Here is a 27,947-nt window from a genome sequence, read left to right on the forward strand (position 1 = left end):
CCAAGGTTGTAGGTGCTGCAGGAACAGGGTTTGGAAAACATCCAGGCCTAAGTTGAAGTAAAATGAAGCACTCAAGCTTTTTGGTTTCTTTACCTCACAAAAAAGTGCATCACATTTTAATTGATTTTCTCTTTAGTAATGTATAAACTCCAGATTGCTATGTTGTGTTATTGTACACAAATTTAGAGATGTTTAATCTTGCATTTAAAGGAAGATGCTAGATTAATTTTGTTTCATTGCATACTTTAAGATATAGTTTATGAAATGTTATAAATTCTTTAAGATTATATTTCTGTGTTGCTGGCAAATATAATTTGAAAACTTTAGGTAATAGAGAAAAATACTTTACCATGCAATATTTTTAGGATTAAGAATTATAAAAAATATATATAAAACAATCTCCACCAGTTGTGTCGATATTATAATAAACTATTTTATTTATGGACCTATCCATTCACTTTTTTTTTTCTTTTTTTTTTACCAAGTCGGCAATGGCAGAATTAGACTTATCATTGAATAAAATATTGTGAATAATCTCTAGGAACATATAATACGTTTGCTATTTTCAGTTTTGCGTAGGAGTGCATTTTGACTACTTTCAGTATGTCTTCCTATACTTTTCAGTCTGATTTCCACACTTAGACTTTTTTTTTCTTTTGGAGTTTATAAAGCTTTGAAATGTAATCACAGAAGAGCAGTTTTCGAATAATCTGCACTTTAAGTTAACTTTCAACAGCTTACGGCAATAAAATGCTGTCCCCTTGGGGGTTCATCTACATACCAGATGCACCTGTAGCAAAACTACCACCACACCTCTACCTGCTGTTTCCTTTCACAAGGAGAGCCCGCCCTCGTTACGCATCYTTCATTCCTATTGGCCAGTTGGGTGAGCGAGCGATGCYAGTGTGGAGCACCTGGTAGTCACTCATCGCCTGGACTAAAGTGGAGCTGTGTACAGTGAACTGACAACACAGCAATGCGGACGRAGAGAGGCAGAAACGATTGGGAATAGTCCGGCTTTCTGTAACATCTCGGTGTTTCTGAGCTTCGTCTGATTGTAAAGTATARCAAAGCGGATATTTCGTCTTCGGGAGGACGTAGAAGAGGACATTAGCTGTCTGGAAAGCCAAACCGGGGCGGATATTTCCCGAGGAAAACCTGAAACCACATCCGTATTCCCAGCCCTGCGGTCGTGTGGAACACTCAACTAAAAGAATGGTTGCCTGAGTATTTTTATACGCTCTTGCATATATTTTTTGCCAGCATCGCTTGCGAATTTTTTTTTTTTACAGTGCCGCTATGGTGGACTCTCCCACTAAGAGGAAGACTTTTGTGGTCCCAGACATAAAGCCATTGGATTTGTATGACTGCAGTAAATCAAAAATATGCGCAAGTGTAGGATGGCTGTTGGCGAAGTCCTACGGGAGTTCAGGTAGGTTTTTGTTCGGGCCTGGTGGCTTAAAACCCTGTTTTACTCGGGACCCCCATTCTTTTGTTGTCTGGTAATGTGTTTACATTATATTAGTGAAACGCACATGCACGGAAAGCAACTGCAGTGCTTATATTGTTCGGCGATTTTGGCACAAAGAGCCGCATGTGAAAAGAGGACGCTGGCACTGGATGCATTTTTTTGGGACAGTGACACATGTCATTTATTGTCTCTTTGGGTATGTATGTCAAAAAAACGGGCCTCCTCTTGTAGGCCTCCCTTATCAAGCTAACCACTCTGTCCTAATACCAGCCCTGAGGTCTGAAATGACAGGCTACGCAGACATGGTACACAAGGCATTTGTGTTCTCAAATATGTTCTTTCATCTGTGATAATAGCAGCTTAAACCAGGCAGACTGAACTGTGGAACCAATAGGGATAAATGAATCCCCACGTTAAATAATATTCTGCATTCCTCTATGGCAGCTTTTAATTAGACATTCTCCAGTCACCAAAACTCCTGATTGACAAACCATCCAGCCGCTGTGATGCAAGAAACTTCCGACTTAAAAAAAGTAGTATTTTATATACAGTTCAGATATGTGTTTGGGTTGCTTAAGCTCTTGTCAGCTTTGACCCTGATATGTTGACGTGTGGCTTTGTTTTAGAACGCCAACTAGGAAAACATTAAAACTCTCACAAGAGGAAATGAGACACCTAAGTAGTCATGTGTGCCTTTTCATTCCAGTTGACTTTAAATTTTACAAAACGGCTCTCTCATCAGTGAAATTATATGTAATCGACTTTGAGGTAATTTAATCATATATACTGAAAGGTTTAGAGAAGATTACGAATCTTTTTCATTTTGCCAATAAAGTTGTTTTATGCATGTGAGCTATTTTGTTACACAATGCTACACTGATCCTGTGTTTAAGACTCCAGGCTGTTGCCACCTTTGTGTACTCAGTTTAGCACCTCAGCCACACCCTATGGTCAAAGTCATGCCAAGCCACTGGGATATAACAACAAAACACTCTGATCATGTTTAGTTTCTGTCTTAATCAACTCAATGGCCTTGCTGATAGAATCATGCAAATTCAGGATGACATCAAGTTCTTTCCCAGAAATTCAGCTGGTTAGGGCAGATAGCCCAGGATAGGTCATTTTAGCTTTTCAAGGGCAGTTAGCTTATTTAAAACAATAGACAACATTTTAACAAATTTCAATGGCAGTCTTTAAAGACTGCCATAAGTGTTCTATGTGCCAGAAATGTATGTTCTACATTGTATGTTCTATGTGCCAGAAATGTATGAAAAGCTTTGTCATCGAATGTATAAGCTCCTCAAAAATAAATCTCTATTTAGTCATAATAATCTTCTTAAGAGGTTGAATTAAAATATTTATGTTGGCATGAAAAAAGGTATTAAGGCTTAGGGACCAGGACAGCAAGTAGGTTAAACATAATCATTATTCATTTAAGCAAAGGAGCATTCAAGGAAATAATCGAAAGGCTAAAAATACCGAACTAGAATTTTTATTTCTCTTTTACCTTTTGGCAATGACATCTAGATCCGTTGCATGTATTCTTAGAGGACTGTGACATTGTTTCAAAAATGAACTTGGATATTTAACTAGGTAACAAAAACATGATCCACATGGAATGTCACGATGGAAAAATGATTAACAAATCATCTGAGGGTGACTCAAGCTAGTGCTCCATTAAGCTGGAATGAAACTCAAGATTTACCTGTTTAGGCTAGAAGGAAGCTTGTTTTTCAGTAAGCAACACTTGCATGCCTTCAGTTTGCTTAAGCCACGTGTCTGTTATGGCTATTTTAATGCTGTTATATGATAAAACAGGGTGTATTCAAAAAAATGTTACCAGACAATTATGGTCTAGGATGGGATGTGCCTTTTGTATTCAACTCCAGTACTCAAGGGCCAATGTCCTGCAACTTTTAAGTGGGAATCAACTGGCTCAATTAAGTATATAGTCAAGCTCTACATTGTCCTGCTAACATCCGGGTTATTTGACTCGGGTTTGATGAAGCAGAAACGCGTCTAAAAGTTGCAGGACACCAGCCCTCGAGGGCTAGAGTTGAATACACCTGGTCTAGAATGTTTGCTTGTTGGTGTTCGGTCAGAAAGTTTAAATTGTGTACGAGGTGATTTTCCTTAAGATCAAGCCTTTCACACTGTTGCTGAATTTTACTTTAAATTTCAGGGACTTCAGGTCAATTGACCCATTTGCTAATTCATACAGCCATTTTGTGCCTTTGTATTCTCCATTTCAAACCTATGCACAAATCATTTTGTACCCATGGACTTAAACCATTTTGTTTTAGTGTAATGTGTGTTTTATTGACGTACTTTCATGAGTTACAGGCAAACACGTTTGTACAAATTCTCAGATTTTATGTAAAATATTATTCAAAGAAAAGTTAATACCTGAAAATTTACTCCTTATTGTATGAACCACTGTAAGAAAGGTCATTTCCCACTCTCTTATAGGGGACTTAGATTTGAAGTGCATCAAGATCTAATTAGAGTTTGTTTCCATCATCTCTTCATATTGCATACTTGCCTTCTCCTCTAGTGTTGTCCTGTTTACTTCTGAAGCGCTCGTAACGTAATCACTTTCACCCTATAGGATGTAGCTCAGTGTACACTGGCCCTTTAATGCAATTAAGCCTCGTGTGCTGCAGTAGAGCAGTGTCTGTTAATGTTACAGGATACAAAGGGCTTTCAGGGCTAGCATGTTCATTGTAAGTGGATCTTTGAGGGCACGTGAAGACGAGACACTTCATATGTTGTGTTTTCTCTCTCAATCGGATTGTGGTTCAGAGATCAATATTTGCTTGCTTTCAACACTTTTAGCCACACAAAGAAAATATAATTTTTTTCATCTTAATGTAAATTAATCTGAAGAGTTTTTACTTGCAAACCTCGCCGCTGCACATCGGTAATGATAATGATCAATGTGTGGTTTGAATTTAACTGTTCTGAAATATAGTTGATAAAAATGAGCTATGGTGGTCTCTGTTGGTGTTATTTTGAGTTTGAGTGGTTACATGGAGTGTGGGCTGCTATCGTTGCTCTTCTGACTAGAGCTAAGTTTTGGGGCAACAGAACAGTACCTGCTTTGTTCTAAAAATAAAACCCGGTAATCATATGTGTTTGATCCTTTCAGCCACATGATGAGGACATCTGAAACAACAAGCAGTAATACACTGAATGTCAGTGAATTAATCACTAAATTACGGAGTTTTTAAGTTTTCAGCAGGCATTTGCCCATCAGACCTTGTTTAAATCTGTTATTCTTAAACTGTAAGGATGCTGTTCCTTCATTCTGAGGAACCTTTCTTACTTTGAACATTTGAGTGCCAATGTTTTGCACGGAAGCCTGTTCTGCCGTGTGTTATGACCACTTTGAGAGATGTGTTAATGTTCTATGACCCCGCCGGTATACTAGCTCAATCCGTCGATGAAAAGGGACACGTTTCCTGTTATCCAACTATCCACGTCAGTTTAGATACCAGCTAGCACTGCAGACCTGCCTGCAGCTTTGCTTGTAAATTGTCAGTTCCTCCAGACTTTTCAAAGCTTTTTACAGTTTTCATAAATGTTTGCATATCTTCTCAGTTACCTTTTCTGTTAGCATGAATAGGAAAAGGTCAAAGTGAGCTACCTCTGTTGTCAGGATTTACTGTATTTGATCCACAGATGGACAGTTGCTTCCCTATTTTACCTGGAGTAATCTGCCAGTGGTACTGACTGAGTCAATAAACTTTGCAAACTTTTGACTTTTGCCTTCTCACTCAAGCTAATAGATAAAGCACCGACTCATGACCTGTAAAAACGAGAGGCTCTTGCACCAGCCTAGGCAAACAAATATAATTTTCTTTTTTTATATATATAAATGTTTTTAAACAATTGTATGTATTTCAATATCAGCAAATTTTGTTGTTTTGCTATGTTATAAGTTGCATTCATACCATAACCCCATCATTAGGATTTAAATGGCAAAATATTTGACTTTATAGTGAGTTCTTTATGCATCTGCTACTTGAAATGTGCCACTGGTTTTAAATTGATATGTGACGGACTAAGTCATTGTTCATGGTAAGTCACATAGGGAAATTATTCTCAGATTAGTCTTTCTCATCTCGCTGAGTTGTGGTATTTGCATCCGTTTTGCCTTCTAGGGGAGATTTTACCACATTTTTATGTATGTATACATTAACTACTTTAGCTGCTGACAGGTATTTATAACGTTATTGTGAGCACTGTTGGAGTTTTAGCTTTTGAGACTAATATTGAAACAAAACTAACAAATGACGATCAGTTTTAGACTCAAAGGTCTAAATGTTTTCTGGGCTTTCATTACTGATGTTTCCATTTCTAAAGGACCTTTGAACTCTGAGACACTTATTTACAGACACCACAGTTAATGTTTTTGTTCGAAAGCTGCTTTAATTGTGGGTGTGTCGAGTACAGTTTTAACACATTATTTCTAGTGTAATGTTGGTAATCTAGGTCTTAAATACTCAATGACCAGCCTAAAGACGTGCTTAGTTTTCTTTCTTATTCAGATTTGCAGGAGAAAGGTGTGTCATAGCTTGGTGCATTAGGTGAAGGTTGGAACTGGGAAGCTATAGCCATTAGTTTGTTGCATATGCTTAGACAGCAAATTATTTTTAAGGTGTATTACTTGCAATTTTTCTAAGTTTTTTTTTTTTTTTTCCAGTAAATCTAGTCACTTAAAACTAACCAAGTTTTTTTTTGTATCTTTGTGTTTCATTTTGAACCATACACTTAAAATCCAATTATAAGTTGATATGCAGCCACAGAGACAAAGAATTAATTTAATGTTCAGACTTTTATGTTTTTGAACAGACTTTTATGTTTTTGAATGTTGCTTTTCTTTTTTTTGGGTCTGTATTGTTGCAAATACGTGCGTTGTAACAACACTGTGACTGAAATATGACTCTTTATTAGTTTCCTGGGGTTGATGAGCAGATGGGAATTTTAAAAACTACACAACAAAACCTGCTGTATAGAACTCTCTGGTTATCTGTACTTTCTTTTAACGGACAAACAAAATTTTTTGATCTCCCCGYTCTCAGATATATTGAACGCTTCATGGTATTATATCCTGAGAGTAGAATCTTAAAGATGGCAACAGATCCTGAAAAGGTAATAAAAAATCAGGCTTCTCTGAAAACAATTTGATTTACTGCCTCTTGGTATTTTGACCTGAGCAAGTCGGGCACCTTCAATTAATCTCTGAAAATTGCCAGCTATAGTTTCAGAAAAGCACATGTGCTCAATAAAAATGGCAAAGAAAAAAAGCTGCAGGGCATCTCGTAATTTGGGAGTGCCAACTTCTTGAGTTTATTGTGATTGTTTTTTACTTACTTCTGTAATTATAACTGGGTGGTATAAACAACGGGCTTAATCTGCCCCTCTATTTGTCTGAAGGCAACTTTTGAAACCAACTAACTGTTTTGTGTTGGTCTCTACCTGAAGTTATCAAAAATGGTAAGGGCGATAAATTTTTTTTAACACATTTTTTGGCTTAAAAATATATCAAGCAAATTCTTTACTGTTTTAGTTAATGTGAGTATGGAAATAATTTGCAGTTCTACTTAAGCAGCAAATTACAATTCAATAAACAAGGACCAAGAATAACTTGTTCATATAAAGCACACATTTTTTTTCTACAAAAGTTTAAACCCATTTTACTTTCCGTGTCACTTGACATCCAGGAAGTGTTTTTGTTTCCATTTATGTCCTTCCTTGGGAATTTTTCTGTTTCTACAAAAGTGTTTTGCCATCTGATATGTGAAGCTGTTTGGTTGTAGACAAATTTTCTGTTTACTTAAGAAGTGTGATGGTTATGGCTAACCTTGAGTCTTTGGATTGAATGCAAGATCCCACTGTTACACAGACATATTTTTATTGTTTTGTATTTGCTTCCAGAGCCTTATTTCAAACTGTGATTTGCACACTTCTGGCTGAATTAAATGTTCCCTCTGCCACTTGTTAAGTCGTAGTTTTGCTCAGTAAGTGTAGTAGCTCATTTCCAAACTCCTCGGGTTTGTTATTTTTGTGCTCAAGGCTCTGCTTGTTTTGTTTACAGGTGTGGATGAACAGTGCATCACCTCTTAGACATCCGTTTAATCTTCCTGAAGGTGTTTCCTGGTTAAACAGGATTCTAGCTCAACCCTTTTTAATTTTATATTTTAAGTAGTTCCTCCATAACTTTACCTGCACATATCCTGGTGACTTTAATATCTTAACACCCATTTAATTTGGGTTATTTATAATTACTCTTGAGTTATTTGTCTGTTATATGACCTTTACCCTGCCCTACAAATGACTGTTACCAAACCACGGTTTTAAAATGCTAATTGATCTAATCGGAATCTGTTTTTGTCCATTAATAGAAAATGTCCCYGCAGAGCTGCGTGACCCCTTCTACTGTGACCAGTATGAACAGGAGCAYCTTAAACCTCCAGTCACACGCCTGCTGCAGTCCTCAGAGTTGTACTGTCGGACCTWCAGCATCGTAATGGGGAGTACTGGATCGGAGGCACAGCCCAAAGACAACGTCGCCCTGCTGCAGATCCTCACCCAGAGAGGCRCAGTCGCCAAAGATCAAGGATCCACAGTGACTGAGGCAGACCTGCGACATAAACCCATCAAAATGGTAATGTCTGCCAAACTTTTTGTGGAGCATTTTTTTTTTTTTTTTGCAGAATAGGGTTAAATTGAGCCTTTTAAACTCACCTGATTTTTAATTATGTTTAAAATGTTATAAATGGGTAATTGCACAGACATCTGCATCACCTCTTTATTCACTAAACTGCTTCCAAAATCCAGCGCTAGGCAATAATGTAACAAGAGCAGCTTTTGCTCAAATTCAGAACAGTAACGTAATGAACAGCAATACGTTGTGTGCATGATTTGCTTATTATTTTTTGTGCCTTATGTTTCTCTWCTGAAGCCAGTTCTGTTATTCAGAAAAAAATAGAAGAGGTCAGGTTCACTTTACTATTATTGGGCCATGTTTATGCTTTGATTCTGGGGATTAAAGGACATCAAAAAGACCCTTACTCACGAGCCCTTCCCCCAGTGCCATGCACGTCCCTAACTGATCTCAAAAGATGAGTGGTTCCAGCTGCAAGGACGAGGGCATGACTACTTTACTTTCAGGGTGTGAGAGGGAGATGGASTCCATGTACAATAGAAGGTCCAGATCAGAACAATAGCTAGAGAGTTCTAGTGAAACTTTAGCTGCTGTGTTGAGAGAATACATTGAGCTGGCTCAGTGAGTTTAAATCAAGAGAAACAGGTTTGTCCTCTTAGCTGCTGACAAAGCCTCTCTGTATGTCTTTCACTCTTYTTGTGACATTATATTGCTCACAACTCTTTAGCCTGAAAATGAATTTATTACATAGAGAAAATATAATTTTTGTATATGATTTGTGTTGGGTAGATGACATTTAAAACRGTTTACTGTGCAGTTTATATAAACCATACCATTTACACTGATCAAAATTTGTGCACACACATGCTGTTTTTGAAAACGAGGCCCTCCTCGGGGATTTGTAGGGAACACTTTTGTACAGGGACTCATGTTTGCTCCACTGCAGCCGATTGCTTGGTACCACAGCTTGTACTGTACACCTGATGACAGCAGTCTTTTTTTATTCTCCTTTTCAGACATTGGTTGCRTTTCAGTGACATAAAAATGAAATCTTGCTGTTCACTGAATCCAGCAGAGATGGGTTAATACYAYGTCRSTATGAGCTTACACACAACAAAAGACAGGAATGCACAATCAGTGGGCCGACAGTGTTGTGGGTTACAGTGCTGTCCTGCTAGCTTCCACAGGCAGCACTTTGGATTTTRTTCTACTGTGCACAGAATTCTTCTTAGGCATAAGAGTTGGTGTTTGGAATGGGCTAGTTTTCTGATGATGAGCCAAATTTCAACCTTGGAGCAATATGCCCCATCTTCAATTGAAGCAGTTCTTGCTGAAAACTGGTCAGTACTTCTTTTTTTATTTTGATTTATGACTATTTGSTCTTTAAAGCTGGAACCTCATTCTAGTAGAGATGAGTGGTAAACTGTTTTACAACTGTATAATGCTTTTTCAACCAAAAGACACCATGTTTTTTTATTTACCCTTTCATGTCTTTTTATGATTATTTACATCGGGCATATTTTCAGCATCATACTTGCACAAAAACAAGCACTTTGGAGCATCAAGTGCTTTCTTAAACCTCTCAAAAGCTTTTTGATTGCCATTTTTTTTCTAATTTCATGTCTTCACACTTACTAAAGGAAAGCTAAAAGATTTGTAAATGGAAATACACAGGTGTCGTTCATGGTTGTYATGTTATCACTTAGGCATAAAGCTCTTCACTGACTGTCTCTGCCACTGCTGCWGTCGCTATTTGATACTGTAGTGTATTATCCCCCAGTTATGGACYGCTTTTGGAGTTTGTCTGCCAGTGACTGGCAGTGCAGCTTTTATGGCAAGCATAGAAAGTGGGTCATGCTGCAGTATTACAAGGATGGAGCATCAGTGTGRTTCCTTGCCAGTAAAACGGCTTTTGCAGCAGTGGCAATCTGCTGCAGGTTGGCTCTTTGTTAAAGCTTCTCATTTCTCTAGATGGGATTCACAGCTATGCTCGTCTACTACTGCTGCGGCCAAGTAATTTGCTTTTACATTGCAGATTTCATGTGGAAAGGTCAAGGTTGTTGCATTAGCGTTGTTTACTKATTTTTKRAAAATTGGGTTATATTTAAATCCAAACACTGCAGATCAACTAAAGTCGATGTTGTTTTGTTTCTTCTTGCATCTACATCAGGCTGGAGCTTTGGTTATCTGAAAAACTGTAATAAAAACAGAGACRTGGKTCCCCTGTTAAAGWATACACTGTTTCTAATGAAGAAAAATTKTTATTTAKGTAAGATGGATCCTACTTTTTTTWATGTTTTATCTTGATTTTGCTTCATTTAATATTTTGTAAAATGTTCTTAATCAAGTAAAGATGTTTGTTGTTGTAAACAAAGTCTTCTATATTTTARTCAATGAGGGTCTATCAATATTTGGGTTATTCTGCTTGCATCTGCCCAGCCCCCATTACTCCTCAGATTGAGGATAAAGATCTCTGAAGATTAGGCATAATCTACTATATAGACTGAATGTCGTCTTTCATGATTGGTCGACATCCTAGAGATGACCACTGACCCCCAATTTCACATGTTTAGTGGATGATTGCAGTGCTTTTTGAACAAAAAATGTACCACAGCCAGGTCTCATTGACTCCTTTACTTTAGTAACTCAGACCCATGCGAGTTATGCTTGTTAAGATTGTGAAATGAGAGGTATAACTTGAAAACCATCAGCCTTGTTGTCTAGCTGGCTTCTCCGGCCATGCCAGCTCTGCCTTATATGTTAACCTTTAGTGAGGGTTTGCCAGGATGGGTGGGTGCAACATAAACTGGTTAGTCACACCTTGAAGCAGTTTTACAATATCTGGTATTGACATTGATGTAATAAAGTTGATCCTAACKTAGCTAGATTTCATTCTTGTCCTGTATTGCGTTTGTTATATCAGAGACACTGTCTTAGGGAGTAGTGCTGTGTTGGCAGGTTTCTGGTTAAGAGAACATCAGTCAAGAGCTTAGCTGAAACCGTTAATATAATGACAACCTTACACCATTTATTCTGCTTTGGTCTGTTGCTCTTTAGAAAATATTTGTTTTTATTAATTAATCTTTGAAATGTGCTGCATTTATTTTCATGTACATTTATTTTTGAGCAGATTTCCCGTGGTTAAGTGCAAGGTTCATGTACATATGGGTATTAACCTCTTTTCCAAAATCCCTGGCTGGGCCCCAGGCCTGCTTGATCCCCCTGTTTGTCTCCCCATCAAACAGGAACAAGGCAGGGACGGGGGATGGGGTTAAGTCATATTTCAGACGTAATCCCCTCAACATGACTTTGTCTAATGATCAACATAATTCCTTTTTCTTAMCTTATTTAACAACTATCCTGTAAAAGTAGTTTTTGTAATCATGTTTTAGATGTTTAATGTGAAAGGGATTTGTTGTTTRTTTTTGCTCTCTACAAATATATTGCAGAGGTGCAGGATGTTTCAGAGAACCRGGGTTAAGCCAGGAGCACAAATCAGTACTGCAGTCAGGCTTGTACTCAGATGCATTATGGGTCAGCTGGCTGGTTGTTATGGTGATCTGGCAGGCTCAGAGCTGYGTGCTGGAGTGGCTTCTCTCTCTACTCATTAGGGAACCTTGTGATTTAGCTTAGCAAACTCCCCTGGGCCTGCAGTGGCAAATCTGCAAGTGGCTGCAGCTCAKTCTTCCTGTTCTGTTTAACTTTTTTAAAATATCTTAAGTCACCACTGCTATTTGAAAATCACATAACCCAACAAAGGCAGAGTTRGCCACATTTGGGGACACATTTGTGGCTTTTTTTGTTGTTGTTACCTTTCATATTGAGCTGTGGTAGAAATCTAAAGCTAAATGTAGAAATGTGTTACAATTAGAAATTACTTTGTGTTTCATAGATTTTTATATTTTTATACGTTACAGCATTTGTGTGTTTTTTTTTTTTGTTTTTTGTTTTTTTTTCTAGAACATTTCCCTTTTTAGTGGAGTGCAAAACGTTTTGAGCTACGTCACCCGAACAGGCAGATGTGGGAATCTCACAGGCAGAACATTTTTGAAATGTGCAAGACGCCGCACTCGCACTCGCATGTTGCATATTTGTATCTATTTAGTAGTGGGCATTGTAGGAATCTTTAATATTTTCTTTTTTTTTTTCACTGTACTTTAAACATTGTAGAAAAAAAAATTTACAACAAATTACAACTGCTGCTGTTGTGGTCACAGCTTCTGAAGAGGACAGTAATAATTCTGATGATTATGATRGCTTGTTTCATTCATGCACTGTGCAGTAAGTAATATAGATTACATTTAACAGAAACTATCGAATCGATTAACAGATCATTTTGCAAAACACAAGTGTTTTATCTATTATTAACACTGGTTAATAAAATCATATGCACAATCCTCAAATCTAATWGGAAGCAAAGAGCTGGTTGTTTGTATTKACCAAAAAGGCAAGCTGTATCTCATAATCATGACRGTAACAGCTTCTTAGTTTGTCAACAGTATTTGGAGGGCAAACCACCTAGGGCCTCAGTCGCTGCTCTGAATGACTCGTCTACAGAATAACCCAATATTATCTGACAAATGTTTCCTAGCATAGCCTGCTCTGCCAGGGGTCTGCCCAGGTCAGCACTTTACCACTGGGTTCACTAGGCAGACATGTATGCCAGGCTGGTTGTCGGCYACACTGCTACTACTCTGTATCTGGGCAAAAGTAAAAGGGAAAGGATGTCTGGCAAGTGTATTTGTTAGTAGTTAAAGGAACTAGGCAATGATTTTCCCAGATTAAGCTCCAAAGTGTTGATCAACTGAGTAGCCTATTGACAGGAATGAGTTGATTTTGACCAGTCTTTTGTTTTGTAAATAATTAACAAAAGCAGAAAAGCATTATATGTTTGAGGATGAGGGACAAGCTGTTAAAAGAATAACCTTATGTACAAATTATTCTAATCTTACTTTTTAAATGTTGTGTCTTCTGTGAGGTCTTGTAATTAGATCTGGTCTAATAAAAAAWTCTTGTCTCTGGGAAATTGATGGTATACAAACAAAGAAAATCATTATTAAACTTGAWTAAACTAGAAAAAATAGGTTTAGATGTGTTTGAATTGTAACACTGTAGTGCAAGCAGAGCACAACTACTAATAAGATAACAGGTTTAAAGAATTAACATTCTCGCTTTGACTGAGCTGATAAGGTTGGTACTACATTTAATGAGCTCTGTAATGACCTCCTGTGAGGAAATACCCAAAGGATATAGTTGTAAATATGAATGTTTTCATTTATATTCTGAACTCACTTTCAACACATTATTTAGTCTTAAACCTAATAAGATGCACCTCTTCTCTCATGGAGTTTTTCTTTTTCCATTTGTGTTTTCTTGTTGTTGCATAACAGCCTTTTTTTTCATCTGGCATATCCTGCATGTGTGTTTTTTACATGAGTCGTATGGAAATATTTCACTGTGTAAAAGGGAACGCAAAAAAAAGGGAAAATAGATGAAGAATGACGGCTCTAGGACCTGTGTGTTATCATATTACAAGTCTGCTGTCTATTTAATGATTTAATGAATGTACAAACACGGGTCCAAAGTTCACCCACATCTACTGTTTGTGTTTGCCTGCTGAAAAAAGTTTGAGACGTTTTTTTTCCTGGTCAACCAATGGGTTATAGTGACCTCTAGAGGATACTGCTAGTAAACAGTGACAGCCCTGCAGCAGGCAGAAATGACATCTGTTGATTAAAAACAACTGTTCAACAATATTGTATTCACTAATTAGTTGATGTCACCTCAGGTCTGGAGTTTAATTCCTTTTCTTTGTCTTTTGGGATTTTTTTTTTTTTTTTTTTTTTTGCAGAGTGCCCATCTTGCAGTGATGGATGCCTTGATGACTGTGGAAGCCATGGAGACTGTGACTGCAGTGAAGTCGTGTGGCTCTGCTGAATTACTGGATGGAGMTGCTAGTTGGGAGGATGCTCTGCTTCACTGGGTTAACATGGTAAGGAGTAAACAAAGCATGTTTTAAACTCGGATTTCTATTAATATCTGAACGTATTGATTTATTTTTATCCCCCTCTTGTTGGAGACATGTTACGTGAATTTAGATTTACTTGTGATGTATGATTTTATTGTATGTTTTATTACAAATATCTATGGTTAGTATGGATTTTATCAGTTCTGATAATCTGTTCTTAGTTAAACCAGAYGCTCCGAGATCGTACTGAAGGAGCTCAGACTGACTCGTCTCAAGCAACAACGGAACCCCAACCCGTTGAGCCTTCTGTGAGTATTGCTGACATTCAGAACAACTCGGCACATGAGCCTCTGAATCTTTTCAGRATTATTTAAATGGGTTATATTTAAAATAGGAAGAAGACATTTGTCATAAGAAGCAAAAATATTTTGATCCATGTAATAAATTTTCTGCAATGTTTGTAAACTAAGTGGCTTTTTTCATGTTCAGTTAATCTTTAGAAGTCAAAGTGAGTTTTAGTAATGGCCAATAATTAGTGCATTGCTACAAATATTAGTTAATGCCTTTTTGCTTTTGGATGAAACGCTCAACTTTTTGACGAGAACTGTTTTTTGTAAACAGACGAAAGTTCAGGATCAGTAATATCTCTAGTAAAAAAAAAAAGCAACAAGGGAGAAAGACACAAAATAGGATGAAAGTGGACTTCTGCAAACTTTACAACAACCTCAGACATGGAGCACTTGAAAAAGTACATTTCTTTTGCACTTTCAAGAAGCTGTCCGGTTTGTCTTTTTCCTCCACTATAATCTTAATACCTGTCCCTGTGCTCCTGTTCTCTATTCTCCTCTTTTTTTTTCTTCTTTTTTTCTGTTACTCTCTCCTTTGTTCTGGCAGTGTCCTACACGCTGGTATTGGAAACTTGTTCCTGTAAGTTCCCTCCTCTTTTCTGCATCCCTATCCGTCCATCCTTCCAGTGTCCTCATCAAATTTCTCAAAATTCTGATCAGGTCTGTTCTTTTAATGCCCATGAGCCAGTTTGAGTTTGCATTTTTGCATCAAATCTTTGTTTGCACTGAACAGCACTTGATTCAAAGTATAACRGCAATGCAGTTTCACAACAGGTCCAGAAGGCATTATTTGTGGAGACATGAGTAGTGCATGAATCATTGTTTTAAAAAAAGCTGGACTTTGACTGCCATGTGTATCCCGGTTTCTTAGGTGCTTTGTGTTTGCACGGGTTTTACCATTGAGGAGTTTAGGCAGGTGGTTCCTGCCTTGTTTTGTATTCTGCAGTGTTACCTGAAATGTTTTTCCCTCTGTCTTTCTCTTTCTAGAGGCTCTCTTGATCCCCTTTCTCACTTCCTTTTATCTCTGAAATAGTTTTTGTCTTTGCCTCAATAACAAACTCAACCATTCTCACCTCCTTTTGCATGTCCTTAGCTGTACTTTTTATTTGTCCTTTTTCTTTGATTCTAAAGTAATTCCTAACTTGTCGCAAGCAACAGGTGGCCACAAGAGTGCACACGTGTGTCCTTAAAGAATTGACTAATACGTCAGATTAAGTTATTAGTATTCATGTTAATTAGCAATTTTATCTGTTTTTATAGCTCCGCTACAGGAAGGATAAAATTCAGTCCAAAGTGAAACCAATCTTTCCAGAGGTGAATGAAGTTAAAGATCTCTCCAGTGGTTGTGCTGTTGCTGCTGTCATACATTACTATTGCCCTGGACTACTAAGGCTTGAAGGTACTGACATATATTTTTTAATTCTGTGCTTTAATAGAGKGGCTTTTAGCAGGATACAAATTATAGCTCAACAAGTGGATGATGGTAGAAGCTCATACAGCCAGAACAACACAACACAATACTAAATTCCCATTGAGATTGACAAAGTGTTTTTGATTTTAATTTAATTTAACCTTTTTTTATCTCTAGCAAAAAAGGCATGATCCAATATTTTTTTTGTCAACTGTTTAATTATATAAATTTGGACAAAAAGCAATATCTTTAACTTAATCTAAGTTAATTTAACTTAAATTTTCCTATTAACAAATAAAAACCTATAAATATTAAAATAATTTGTTAAATGTATTTGAAAAACTCAGAACAGATAAGACTGAACTTCCAATAATGAAAAATTAATCTTGAGTATCATGTTTAGCGAAAGAAAAAAACTGAGACTGGTTCTTGATACTTAATTGTAATGATGGTTATTTCACATGGAATTTAAACTTGGCATAAATATCTGGAATAAATGGACATTTGGAGGCATTTTGAAAACTATTTCTAATTATTATTTTTTTGGTATGTGTTCTCCTTGGTCCATTAACAGAGAATGCAAATCACCAACCATTTACCTGGTAAATGCCTCTTCACACACCTGTTCACATGGAAACACTGAAGTTGGCATATTGCTTGTAGTTCAGAATTTAAACGAGTGGAACGACTCTTTAAATAACTATATTGGAATCCACAAGTAGTGTGATAACCTCAGTTCATAATTCAGTGCAATTCAGTTTATATCCAAAGCASCAGGTCACAACAAATGTTGTCTCAAGGCACTTTACAAAAAAGTCAATTCAGCCCGATCAAAAGKCAATTACATGCATTTCAAATTGATCCTAGTTACTTATTACTTGAGTTAATGATCCTAGTTACTTATTACTTGAGTTAATATAATGACAACAGGTCATGTCTGTCAGTYTAACACTTTTACTCCTCTCTGTAAGATGTTTGTATGAAGGACTCCATGTCGGTATCAGACAGCCTGTACAACCTGCAGTTCATCCGAGAATTTTGTGACAGCTGTTTGAAGGGTTGCTGTCACTTGGCACTCGAAGATATGCTATACACACCACAGGAGCTTCAGGTAACCACTCTGTCATTATTTGACTTGTACATTAAAATTACATGATAGTTCTCTAACGTCTGACTTGATGCGTGTCATCCTGTAGCTCAATTTTCTGAGTTTCCTGTCTGAACTGCTTTACTGGTTTGAAGTACAAAGGCCMGAATTTGTTCAGCCAATAGGTGAGTGTCACAGGTTTGCGTTCTTTTGTAAATGTTGAGCATTACTTCGAAGAAGAAATGCTAATGGATCTAACATGGAACCAACTGGGTTCTCCTTTTTCATCAGATGAATCCACACCAGTGACACAGAGTAACACCAGTGGTAACAGGTACAGAAATGTTTTGATTTAATTTTTTTTTATATATATATATATATAAATTTAATAAATATTTATTTTGTATTTAGAGTTGTCCAACAATTATTGAGAGCTAAAGCTATATATATTTTTTTCTATTTTTTTAGTACTTCTCCTAACATCTTCAAGAAGCCTTTTCTCCCCATTTCTTCTTCTGCATCAGGTATTAAGTCAGTCAGTTTGATTCCCGTTGGTCCTTGTTTTTGTTTCAGTTTTGTGGTGTTGTGTCTTTATTTCTACATGTATATTTCATGCATATTTTGTTTGGTTGTTGTGTGCATCCCTGTGATGTTTGCATGCCTTTACATGTTTGTCTGTGTCCCATTGTACTCAGGACCTTTGACTCAGTCTACCTCAATGTCTCATATAGAAGGAGTTGGAAAGACATGGAGCAAGAAACCTCTCAGGTAGTGCCAGTGCACAGAGTACATAAACGGTTACATCCACCAGTTTGTTTTTACTTGAACTTGCTTTCCTYTTTCTCTTAGTCGGCCCTTGTCAGCAGTATCCTTCAGCATCCCTTTTGGCCTTGACAGTGACGTTGATATAGTGATGGGCAACCCTGTAATAACCCGCTCTATGAGCTCAGATCAACTCAACCCAGCAGGCCAAAGCATGAGTCAGCCCTACACTACTCCTGAAGACATTAGCCATTTGGTTGGTAAAGCCCCTGGACCAAACGGTCCTCAGAGAGCATCATGGGCCACACAGACTCCCGTTATTCCAAGGCTGSCTGAGGARAAYGGACTTGAGACAAATGAAACTGGAGAGCTGCCCACCATTGAAGAGGCTCTCCAAATAATTCACAATGAAGGCAAGATGGAACCTAGATTACACCCWGATGGTGCTCCTGATGGCTTCTACCTCCACTCACCTGATGATCCTGCAAGTTCTAGATATGATGGCAACCTGACCCCCCTAAGCTGCTCTGCCCCWACCCAYTCAGGAATGATGTACCAGCCTAAAGAGTCCACCAGGGAGCCAGCTCGCACCAGAAACGCCTCAGGATATTCACGGGATGATGACTCAGTCTTGAGAGATGGCAGTTTAGATTCAGATGCCTTAGAAGACCTGCCAAAGGCCCAGTCGACTCCAAACACACCAGCTGCCCATGCAAACTCTTCCATTRGCTATGTTAAGGATTCACCCGACAGTGGCGTGAAGATGACCAGCTTTGCAGAACGCAAAAAGAAACAGAGCATGGATTCTCCTAAAGGTAGCGACCCATCTTCCCCTCAGATGACCTCTTGGGCACAAAAGTCTGAAGAAAGCCCGAGCAAGAGCCCACAACTGAATAATGAGATGACTGAACTGGGAGCTCGGCTTGAAGAAAAAAGAAAAGCCATTGAAGCCCAGAAAAAACGCATTGAGGCCATTTTTGCAAAGCATCGTCAAAGACTGGGGAAGAGTGCTTTTCTACAGTTGAAAAAAGAGCAGAATGATGTTGACTCTGAGGAGAAAGGAGAAGAAGATCTTTCACRTTTGACTTTGGAGGAACGACTTGCTCGAATGGAGGAGGAAGGGAAGGAACAAGATCAACAGCGCCTCTTTATGGAGGATGAAATAAGTGGTAGAGGAGGACACGTGCTCAAAGAGGCYAGTCAGACACCTGGTGAAAAAACAGGAGCCCCTTTAGGGGATTATAACAACGCTGTGTCCAAGTTGACCGCAGCATTGTCCTCCCTGCAAACTGACATGCAGCGACTGAGTGAACAGCAGAATCAACTAATCAAGAAGAAACCTGCAGCGTCCACGAACAAATCTTGGGTTATTCCAGCCAACCCTAAGCCTTCCAACTCAGCTCCTCCTTCACGCGTCTCACGAGAATCCACCCGAGGTTTGAATTTAGCCTCCTCCTCTCCCTCACCATCACGCAAAATGGCAAACCCTTCTGCTCCTCCTAAATCTCCTAAAGTTCATCGACGAGCTCAGTCTGTACCCCCTAAAAGTCCAAAACACAGTYGCCAAATGGACACAAAGTTCCCAAAGAATTCAAGGGTTCTCACCCCACCCCAGAACGTGGACCGTATCCCCCATCTTCGTCGAGTAAATCATTTACAGTTCCAGGTTCAGACTTCATCCTCCTTCTCTATAGGCGACTCTGAAAGCCTGGATGAGCTACGTTCATTTGGGCAGAGTCCCATCCCCACACCTTCGTTGACTCCTATACCAACTCCACCTCCTCATCCTGCAGCAGATGATGCCCTGTCAGAAGTGGGCTCCAATGATGGACAGAGTATTTTTAGCATGGATATGGAGGCAGGGCGCTCACACAGTCCCCTGGTAAAGAAGGAAGGGCTTGCTAGTGCAGGATGCAGCTCTGGTGCCCCTTCAGAGTGCTCCTTCGAGAGTGAAGCCCCAGCTGGAATGTCTAATGGCAAACGCAGTAGTTTAATTGAGATCTCACTCACTGCCTTGCGAGCGGAGAGGGAGGAGGATGACGAAGTGCCTGACACATTATCAGATTCAATGAGTGATCGAACGGAGCCAGAATCGAAGGCAGGAGTTGGTTTCTTTTTCAAGGTTGGTGCTACATCTCATTATTTTTGGTATCTGGTAAACCATGGTTTAGGTGAGTGTGTTAATGGCTATTAATTTCTACTTGGTTTTGTCTTTGTAGGATGACGGGGATCGACCAGAGGATGAGATGGCACAGCGAAGAGCAGCTCTTCTTGAGAAGCAGCAAAGGAGAACCGAAGAGATGAAGAGACGCAAACTTGAGCAGGAGAAGGAAAAAGAATCAAAGTAAGACTTTTCTTCTTTTTTCCACTTATGCAGCTGGTCGTATTACTAAATATGAACAGTAATGGTGCATACAATAAAACCAATTTTAGCACAATAGGCACTCCCTAATGACTCATGTACAGTCATATACTTTTAGATTMTAGTTTTTAAATCATATTTGCATTTGTTATATCTGTATTCCCAGTATTATACATTTTGACATTGTGCTCTCTGTCTCCCTCTGCTCTTAGCAAGCCCCAGTGGATGATCATTGAAGGCTGGGGCAAGAATGAAGAAACACCCCAGACCCCAGGCACCCCTCCGGCATCACGTACCCCACCAGCAGAAGGCACTCCCCAGCGCAGAGGAGACTTCACCAGGCAGGAGTATGAGAGACGACAGCAACTGAAGATTATGGAAGATCTGGACAAAGTGCTGAGGAAGAAACCTACAACAGTCCGTGATGTGAAGAAACAGAGACCTAAGACGGTTTTCAGAGATGACTCTGTTTTGTCAAATAGTCCCGTCAAAGGTAAAGGCTTCCGAAACCACCACCAAATTTCTACGTTTTAGAAACATTTTCTCTGCTTTTGCTTACTTTTTTTATAACATGCTCCTGTTGTTTTTTTGTGTAGGAAACAGGCTGAACAAAGGGAACTTCCACTCAATGATGAACCTGTCCTCTATGGCTAATGACTCTGGAGGGCTGACTGTCAGGAAATCTCCAAGGTAACATACACAGAGATGATGGTTTAAATTTATTCATGCCGGGGCTTTAAATGCTGGAGCTGTTTCATATTTGCCCTGGACAGGTCAAAGAAYGTTGCATTAGCCGTCAGAGAAAGGGGACCTGGATAATGGATTTTTACAATGAACAAGTGGTTTCATTATTTGTTTGTTTATCTGTCTCTAGCTACAGTTGCTGTGGTAGTCGTTATCAGTGCTATCAGGTGCAAAGGTGATGGTGACGATTAATGTCTGTAACCCACTTAGTTTTTTTTTTTTTTTTTTTTTCTAGCCGATCACACTCTCCTTCTCGGTCACGGCTAATGTCACCAGGGCGAAGGAGTGCCCAGAATGGGGAAAAAGACTGGGAAAATGGATCCACCATTTCCTCCCCAGCTTCCATTCCAGAATATACAGGTCGGTGATAAATTCATGGCTAAAGTTTGTTTTAAAAATRTGAGCATTGTTTTATTAGAACAGCATATCATGTGTCAAAACTGTTTTTCAGGACCAAAGCTATACAAGGAACCGAGCTTTAAGTCCAAYAAGTTTATCATCCATAATGCTATCACTCGCTGCTGCCTGGCCGGCAAGGTTAATGAACCACAAAAAAACAAGATCGTCGAGGTAAACAATGCTGCTATGTTACGGTCTCACCAAGAGGCCCACGCGCTTACTTACAAACTCTGCGTGTCTGTTTTTGTTTGTCTTTTCAGGAAATGGAAAAAAGCGCAGCCAACCATTTCCTAATCCTCTTCCGAGATGCCAGCTGCCAATTCAGAGCAGTTTACACCATGAACCCTGAAACCGAGGACATGGACCGGCTCACTGGCATTGGCCCACGGAACATCAAACCTGAGATGGTGGAGTCCATTTACAAGTATAGCTCTGACCGTAAACAGTTCACCGTCATCCCGTCCAAAACCATGTCGATGAGTGTTGATGCCTTCACCATTCCTAACCACTTTTGGCAAAAGCGTCCAGGAACACCTAAAAAGTTGAACACCCCAAATTAAAGGCTCGCCTATGGTTGGGAAAGATGCTACAAATCAGGAAATATACACAGTTAACTCATTCTTCTTTTTTTGTTCCCTGGCTAGTGTGGAGTGTCAGATCGTTCTGTTGGGGGGGGGGGATGGAAAACGACTGCTCAGGTATTTTTCCGGTTATCAGCTTGGACCCTGAGAACCAAAGTGGTGACTTGCCAAGAGAATGAGTCAATGACTCCTTAAATAAGCCACTTTAGCTAAAAGAGTTTATCTCCAGAGCTTCTGACAGGTTCTGAATGATCCATTCAGATTGTAAAATGTAATGGGACAAATTTCATTTGGATAAAAAAAAAAAGTTTCCATTTTCCTCCTCATGCCTTGCCTTACCCTGCCATGTCTGAGTCTTGTTTTTTTGGACTCGAAAAGGGAGGGGAGGGGAGAATTACACTGCCTTTGCCCGCACAACAGTATTTTGGGTACAAGCAGCTCCCACCCCTCAAAGTTTTGGTTTGGTTTCCTTTCGCTGCCTTTTCTTCTTACAGGGCTCCGTTTCCCTCCAGTATACTGAGACACATGGCTCAGCTCTCTACTCTGATCGGAAATGAAGGCTGAAATGTATAGGCAGTTAACGCTGCTCTCATATGAATGTAGGGCACACGCTAGCCGCTCCTAGTCAGGACCAGAAAATACCATAGATATACCAGAGGCTACTTTCACTGCAGATTGCTTTCCACACTCGAAACTGCTTGTGCCCCATATTTTCTGCACTCCACTCCTTCAGCTGTAGACATCTGGATGTTTTTTTATATATATACTTTTTGACATGTGTTTTGCTAGCAACTGATTGAGTCTTTGAGAACTGAAAGAAGAATGAAATATCCTGTGACTTTTCTGTGTGTTGTTTTTTTTTTTTTTTCATGGAAATAATGGTTTTGAACTCGTCTTGCGAGCTCCGGGGAGGGGACAGAGATGGAGAGCTTCGTCATGTTTATCAATACTTGGATGAAGCTCTGTATGACAATGATAATCAATCTTGATTTAATATATACTGAATGCTGAATACTTTTCTTTTTTTTGACGATGATTTGTAAAAAATTAAGTTGACCTTTGTGAGCTACAAATAAGCTAGACTGCTGCTTAAGCATTAGTGAGATGTATGTTTGAGATGACGGTGAGTGAATGAGAACGAATTTGAATTGTTCTGCAGCTGAAGTTCCTGATACTGTTTTAGGATAAATAAACCATGTAGGTCACTGAGCTTGTTTCCTAATGCATTATTCCCTGTTTATATGTCCAGGCATATAAACAGTAGGTTTCTTAACGAAGGATCATTCTGGACTGTAACAGCCCTCGTCTACCCCAGTCTCTTGAGACTCCTTCATGTACAACTGGGGAATGTAAAATGCCAAAAGCTTTTTTTTTTTTTTTYTTTTTTTTTTTTTCTCAGTGCTAGGAAAAAAAAAAAAGACTCCAGAATTTCTTGATTAATTAAATGCTGGCAGAAAATCTTGAAAATCAGCTTTCTTTGCAGTCTTGCAGCACTATTACAGTTGCCACAGTGCAGCTACCTTCTTTTAAAATCACAGAATGCCTCCATGTAATGTGCTGTTTGAAGGGGACTCCTGTGGATGCAATGTTGAAACCATAAATAAGAAATAAACTGTTGATTAAGTAAGTGTGTGGGGGATTACGTGTAGATTTAATAGATGTTTGTATTTATCAACTTGTAAAGCTTCATATGTGGTAGTGAAGACTATATTTTGATTCTGTGCAATTCTCCCTAAAACTCCCCACATCATCCAGAGGTATATTTATTTCCATTTGAATTATTTGACAAATTTATTTTTTAGTTTGAGGTTCTCTGTCCTTTTCTCTCCATTTTTTTTCTTTAATGAAGGTTATATGTCAAATTGCCATTTCAGAAAAGATGTCATAAGTTTGTTTTGTTTTATTTGCCAGTACATTTTGTATGTTCATTTCATTAAGTGACTCCTTGACAACTGCACCAGAAAAATAAAATCCTTTTTAAATCATCCACATTTTTTTTTCATTATTTAATAATCATCTTTATTTTTTCCCCCCTCATATGTTTGTTTTAGAATTTGCATGTGGACTGGAGACCTTCTTTGAAAAGATATACTGCAGAGTGAGAGTGAATAACACATGTTTTATTTTACATTTACAAAAGTTATTGGACACAAAATTGCTCGACTTTACTGAATGTATTTTATTGCTTTTGTTGAACAGTTTCGCTTTCCCTGTTTACATGTAATAAGATGACACTTGGGTCCTAATTTAACACTGATAAAGAAACCTTCTCATAGCATGACCCATCTTCATCTTAGAACATCTTTGAAGGTGATAATTTTTCAAACTTCAACACCCTCCTAGTTGTGCTTAGCGTGCAGCATCTCCGCAAGTAGAGAGTTGCAGGGTAAATCTCCAAGAAGGTGGCGCTGGTACAAATAGTCCTCAACTTGCAAGCTAATGCTGCGCACTTCTGGGAGCCGAAGAAGCAACTGCCCAAACTTGTCCGAGTGTCCCGGGTGGCTCTGCTGGGTATGTTCCATGAGGGCTCTGTTCACCCTCTCCTGGGTTTGCTCTACTTGTCTGCGGTTCTGGACTGACTTCACATCTGATGCATTAAAAAAAAAAAAAACATTAAAAGTGAGTTGAATAACTAATAACTGCATTTATTGACAGATCAAAAATAMGGTAAACACTTGACATTATTGAATTAAGAACACTAACCTGGATTGAACAGGACAAGGTATTTAAGACAAACAAACTCGTGTCTGTCAAACTGGAGTGCCTTAAGTTTGAAAACAAGGTCTTGGGTTCTTGATACTAAGCTACTTAACGTCGTTCCAGCCTGGGACATAATGGTTGACACTTCAATCTGCATCACAATAAATCACAGTAACAAGTGTGTGAGTGATGAAATTAAGCATGCCTCTAAATCTATATAGATAAGTGTCTTAATACTTAACCTGTTGACCTGTGACCAGATAAATACAACCTTCTTTTCCGTAAGCGACTTGTCTGCAAAGGTGGTCTAGGACCAGCAGCTCACTCCAACAGCTTTGCAGCAGCGACATCTGATCGTCCACCTGTCAGAAGCACCACGGTGTGTAAAGTAAAAGACTAAAACTCTAGAAACTGCATAGATATTATCCTGCATCTGACTGGTAGTGTAGCAAAATTTCCCCACCTTGAGCTCTTTAAAGAGATTGCTGTTTCTGGCCCACTCCACAAGTCCAAACAGAGTCTGGTCAGCTATTTTGCACATGATGCTGAATGTATTTAGACAGTCATGCTTTCCTCGATTGGCCTGCTCTCTTTGCAGACTAGCCAAGACTTTGGTGCATAGCTGACCCTCATCTTGTTCACCCTCCAGGAGCTGGATAAGGAAGCTGGGAGAAGGAGTGGTTGGTGGAGGTGTTGTCTGAGTACCAGCCTGGGAAATAGCAGGTGCTGAGCTTGGTGTGGAGCAGGGGGAAGATGTCGGTGTGCATGTTGGTGTGAATGAATGGGTTGAAAAGTGTGTGGGAACGGGGTTGTAGCTGAAGCTGGGTTCCCCTTTATCCTGCGAGTATTCAGGGAAACCACAACAAAGTCCACGGAAAGGCACGGATGGAGGTGATAGCACTCTATGATTGTTCATGGTACAGTCCAGAGGCATGGGTTGACAACTTTGCTCCATCCCTGATGGATACATAATRTGGGATAGATGAAAAGCAGCTGMAGACGATGTGTTGCTTGTTGRGCCACTTATTCKGTGGTCATTTGGAGATTGGGGACCAGGCGTTTGTCTTGTTTCCATCTTAATCCTGCAGGGATCTGTGTTCGCCTTTTGCAGTTTCATCTGCCTGTCGCGTCTGTACAGAGGCCCAAACTTATTCCTGCCACCTCTCATACGATCTGCTCTTACAGCTGAAGGCAAAAAAGAAGTCATAATTAAAAGGGTTTGACACCAACACTTGTAACATCTTTGGCAAAAATAAATAAATAAAAATAAATAAATGAACATTACTTGGGATCCAAGTRGAGTAACATATTTGACCCACATTTACAAATTTCCTGTATTGACATTTTTCTAATTTAGCCAACTCTAGAATGATTTAGTTTCATAAGGAAGAGATGGACATTTGCACTGCCATGAAAATAGTATTTCCTCCTTTCAAGAGGTATTTTCTTTTTCTTTTTCTGTTTTTATTTAGTCGCACTTAAGGGTTTCAGATATATCATAGTATTGAGTTAATACAAAGCACTAATTTCTAATGATAATTTGAATTATTAAGAGAGAATAAGGTATCTAGAACAGCGGATCGGCCCAATAAATGTTGCTCAGTTTTGTTTTTTTTGTTTTTTTTTCTTTTGGTGGAATCATTTATAATTTAATAATAGAGGCAGCCATATCTTTACGAAGAATTGCATTGGTTTTGGAAGGCATTTTTCCTTTGATAGATAAAATTCTAATTTGAAAAACGCAAATTAATACACCTTTTGTATAACTTTTTAGTGTAATTGACATGGAAAATTTAAGTGTGACAAATAAAATCCCTGCAGAAGATATATCTAATGATGCTTTTGCACAGCAGTGTATGAGACAAAGAAGCACAACTACATCAAAAGTGTTGAGAGATTATATACCTTCTTTCCTCATGCCTACAGYCAGACACTTCTGRAAGCGGCAGAAAGGACAGCGTTTTCTTTGGGACCGGTTYATTGGGCAGCGTTGTTGCTCTGAACAGGTATAATGCTTGTTATTCTGCACTGAGCGTTTGAAGAAGCCCTGTGTGAGAAAGAAACACTGTCTGAGGGGGGAAAAAAACCTACATAAATCTAGGTCCCCATCATCACAGAAGGACCACATATCAACAACTTATTCCGTACCTTGCAGCTCTCGCAGGTAAGCAGTCCATAGTGATATCCTGACACTTTGTCACCACAAACCGGACAGCTCTCCTCTGACTCTGACCGACTGTCTGCCTCAGTCTTTTGTTCCCGAGCTACCAAAAGACAGTAGATATATCAAAACGTGTGATTCAATTTCTGACACATACTTCTGGGGAAGGAAATGTATTAAAATCAATACCGCTCACATGAAAAAGGGTTTATTGCTCAGCTATTGAGCAGACAAGAAATACTACAGGACCATCCCTCCACTGCAGAAAGTATCTTATCGCTCATCTAGATTTGTTCGACTTTGATAACATGCATGACCCTTACATAATTTCTATCTAGTGAATGAAAACTGTCCCACATAAATTTCTGAATCTAAAGTCTTTTAAAGTTTTTTTTTCTTTGCAAGAATGAGTCATTGCCTTGCCACCAACACATGTACATTTCACAGAAAGTATTACCAAAAATAATGTTTTAACAAATTTTACAAAAAGTTTCACTTTGCAATCCATGCCGTACTCACATGTTGATGAACCCTCCTGCATTAACAAATCCTCCGGATGGCTACCAGAAAAATGGKCAGGAGGCTGGGGCTGTTGTGCGTAATAACCAGGGATGTCCATCTTCTTGGGACATGAACACCACAGTCAGCTTAGTTTGATCCTCATTGTTGCAAAGACCAAGAGACAAGACAGTCACAGCAGGAGAGCCAGAGAAAAGCTAGGCGGTGGTCAGGCCCAACAGCTCTGATGGACTGACAACTGTTGGAGGCCCACATTTGGACTTTGGTCCATAGTGGGTGTCATAAAACCTCTCCTGACTGGCACTCCTAACCAGTCAGTATATCAGCAAGCAAGCTAGCCCGCCGGCCCCTTCATGGGGGACAGATAGCCACCTGCTGGAATCTTACTGAAGTGAAATCACTTCTGGATCACTGAACCATTCTGAATCCGGCAGATAAGATAAGAGTCCATTAAAGAGCAAACAGGACCACTGCTAAACTACAAACATGCAGATTTGACTTTAGATTCTCTTTTTTYCCCCTATTTTAAGGTTTGCTAATTGTGGAAAGCATACCTCCTTTCCAAAACATACTTTAACATTTATCCTTTTTTAAAAACGATGATTAAATTACTAAATCTCCGAATTGTGCTCAACATTTTAATAATACTGCAAAAAGAAAGCTCAATATGTGGATTCAGTTTTCATCTTGCTTGCTTGATTCTCAGCTTCTTCCTTTTCTAACATTATTATTGGTTTTCAAAGTGGASTTTTTTCTAAATATCAC

The 27,947-nt window shown here is 38.9% G+C and overlaps 2 protein-coding genes across 5 annotated transcripts; one reads left to right on the top strand and one right to left on the bottom strand.

The window, feature by feature from the left end:
- The first annotated feature begins 898 nt into the window (after nt 1-898).
- camsap3 (calmodulin regulated spectrin-associated protein family, member 3) lies at nt 899-23,787 on the top strand. 4 transcript variants are annotated; one of them, XM_008416027.2, is made up of 19 exons: nt 899-1,218; nt 1,293-1,432; nt 7,879-8,141; nt 13,993-14,133; nt 14,331-14,417; nt 15,004-15,036; nt 15,717-15,855; nt 16,839-16,978; nt 17,064-17,139; nt 17,246-17,288; nt 17,423-17,478; nt 17,650-17,722; nt 17,804-19,838; nt 19,936-20,060; nt 20,291-20,571; nt 20,675-20,768; nt 21,058-21,182; nt 21,274-21,392; nt 21,482-23,787. In XM_008416027.2, the coding sequence occupies exons 2-19, from the start codon at nt 1,300-1,302 to the stop codon at nt 21,779-21,781; spliced, it is 4,263 nt and encodes a 1,420-aa protein (XP_008414249.1). In that variant the 5' UTR covers nt 899-1,218; nt 1,293-1,299; the 3' UTR covers nt 21,782-23,787. The 4 variants fall into 4 exon arrangements, with proteins under 4 accessions (XP_008414249.1, XP_008414251.1, XP_017161666.1 ...); XM_008416029.2 differs by having other exon boundaries at nt 899-1,432; nt 17,686-17,722; XM_017306177.1 differs by having other exon boundaries at nt 899-1,432; nt 17,689-17,722.
- Nucleotides 22,656-27,908, bottom strand: nr5a5 (nuclear receptor subfamily 5, group A, member 5). Its single transcript, XM_008416030.1, has 7 exons — nt 27,183-27,908; nt 26,651-26,766; nt 26,408-26,549; nt 24,966-25,687; nt 24,745-24,864; nt 24,506-24,653; nt 22,656-24,389 (listed from the first exon to the last, which is right to left on the bottom strand). The coding sequence occupies exons 1-7, from the start codon at nt 27,280-27,282 to the stop codon at nt 24,142-24,144; spliced, it is 1,596 nt and encodes a 531-aa protein (XP_008414252.1). The 5' UTR covers nt 27,283-27,908; the 3' UTR covers nt 22,656-24,141.
- Nucleotides 27,909-27,947: the final 39 nt, after the last annotated feature.

The sequence above is a fragment of the Poecilia reticulata genome, linkage group LG8, assembly GCF_000633615.1.
Source record: "Poecilia reticulata strain Guanapo linkage group LG8, Guppy_female_1.0+MT, whole genome shotgun sequence".
NCBI lineage: Eukaryota > Metazoa > Chordata > Actinopteri > Cyprinodontiformes > Poeciliidae > Poecilia > Poecilia reticulata.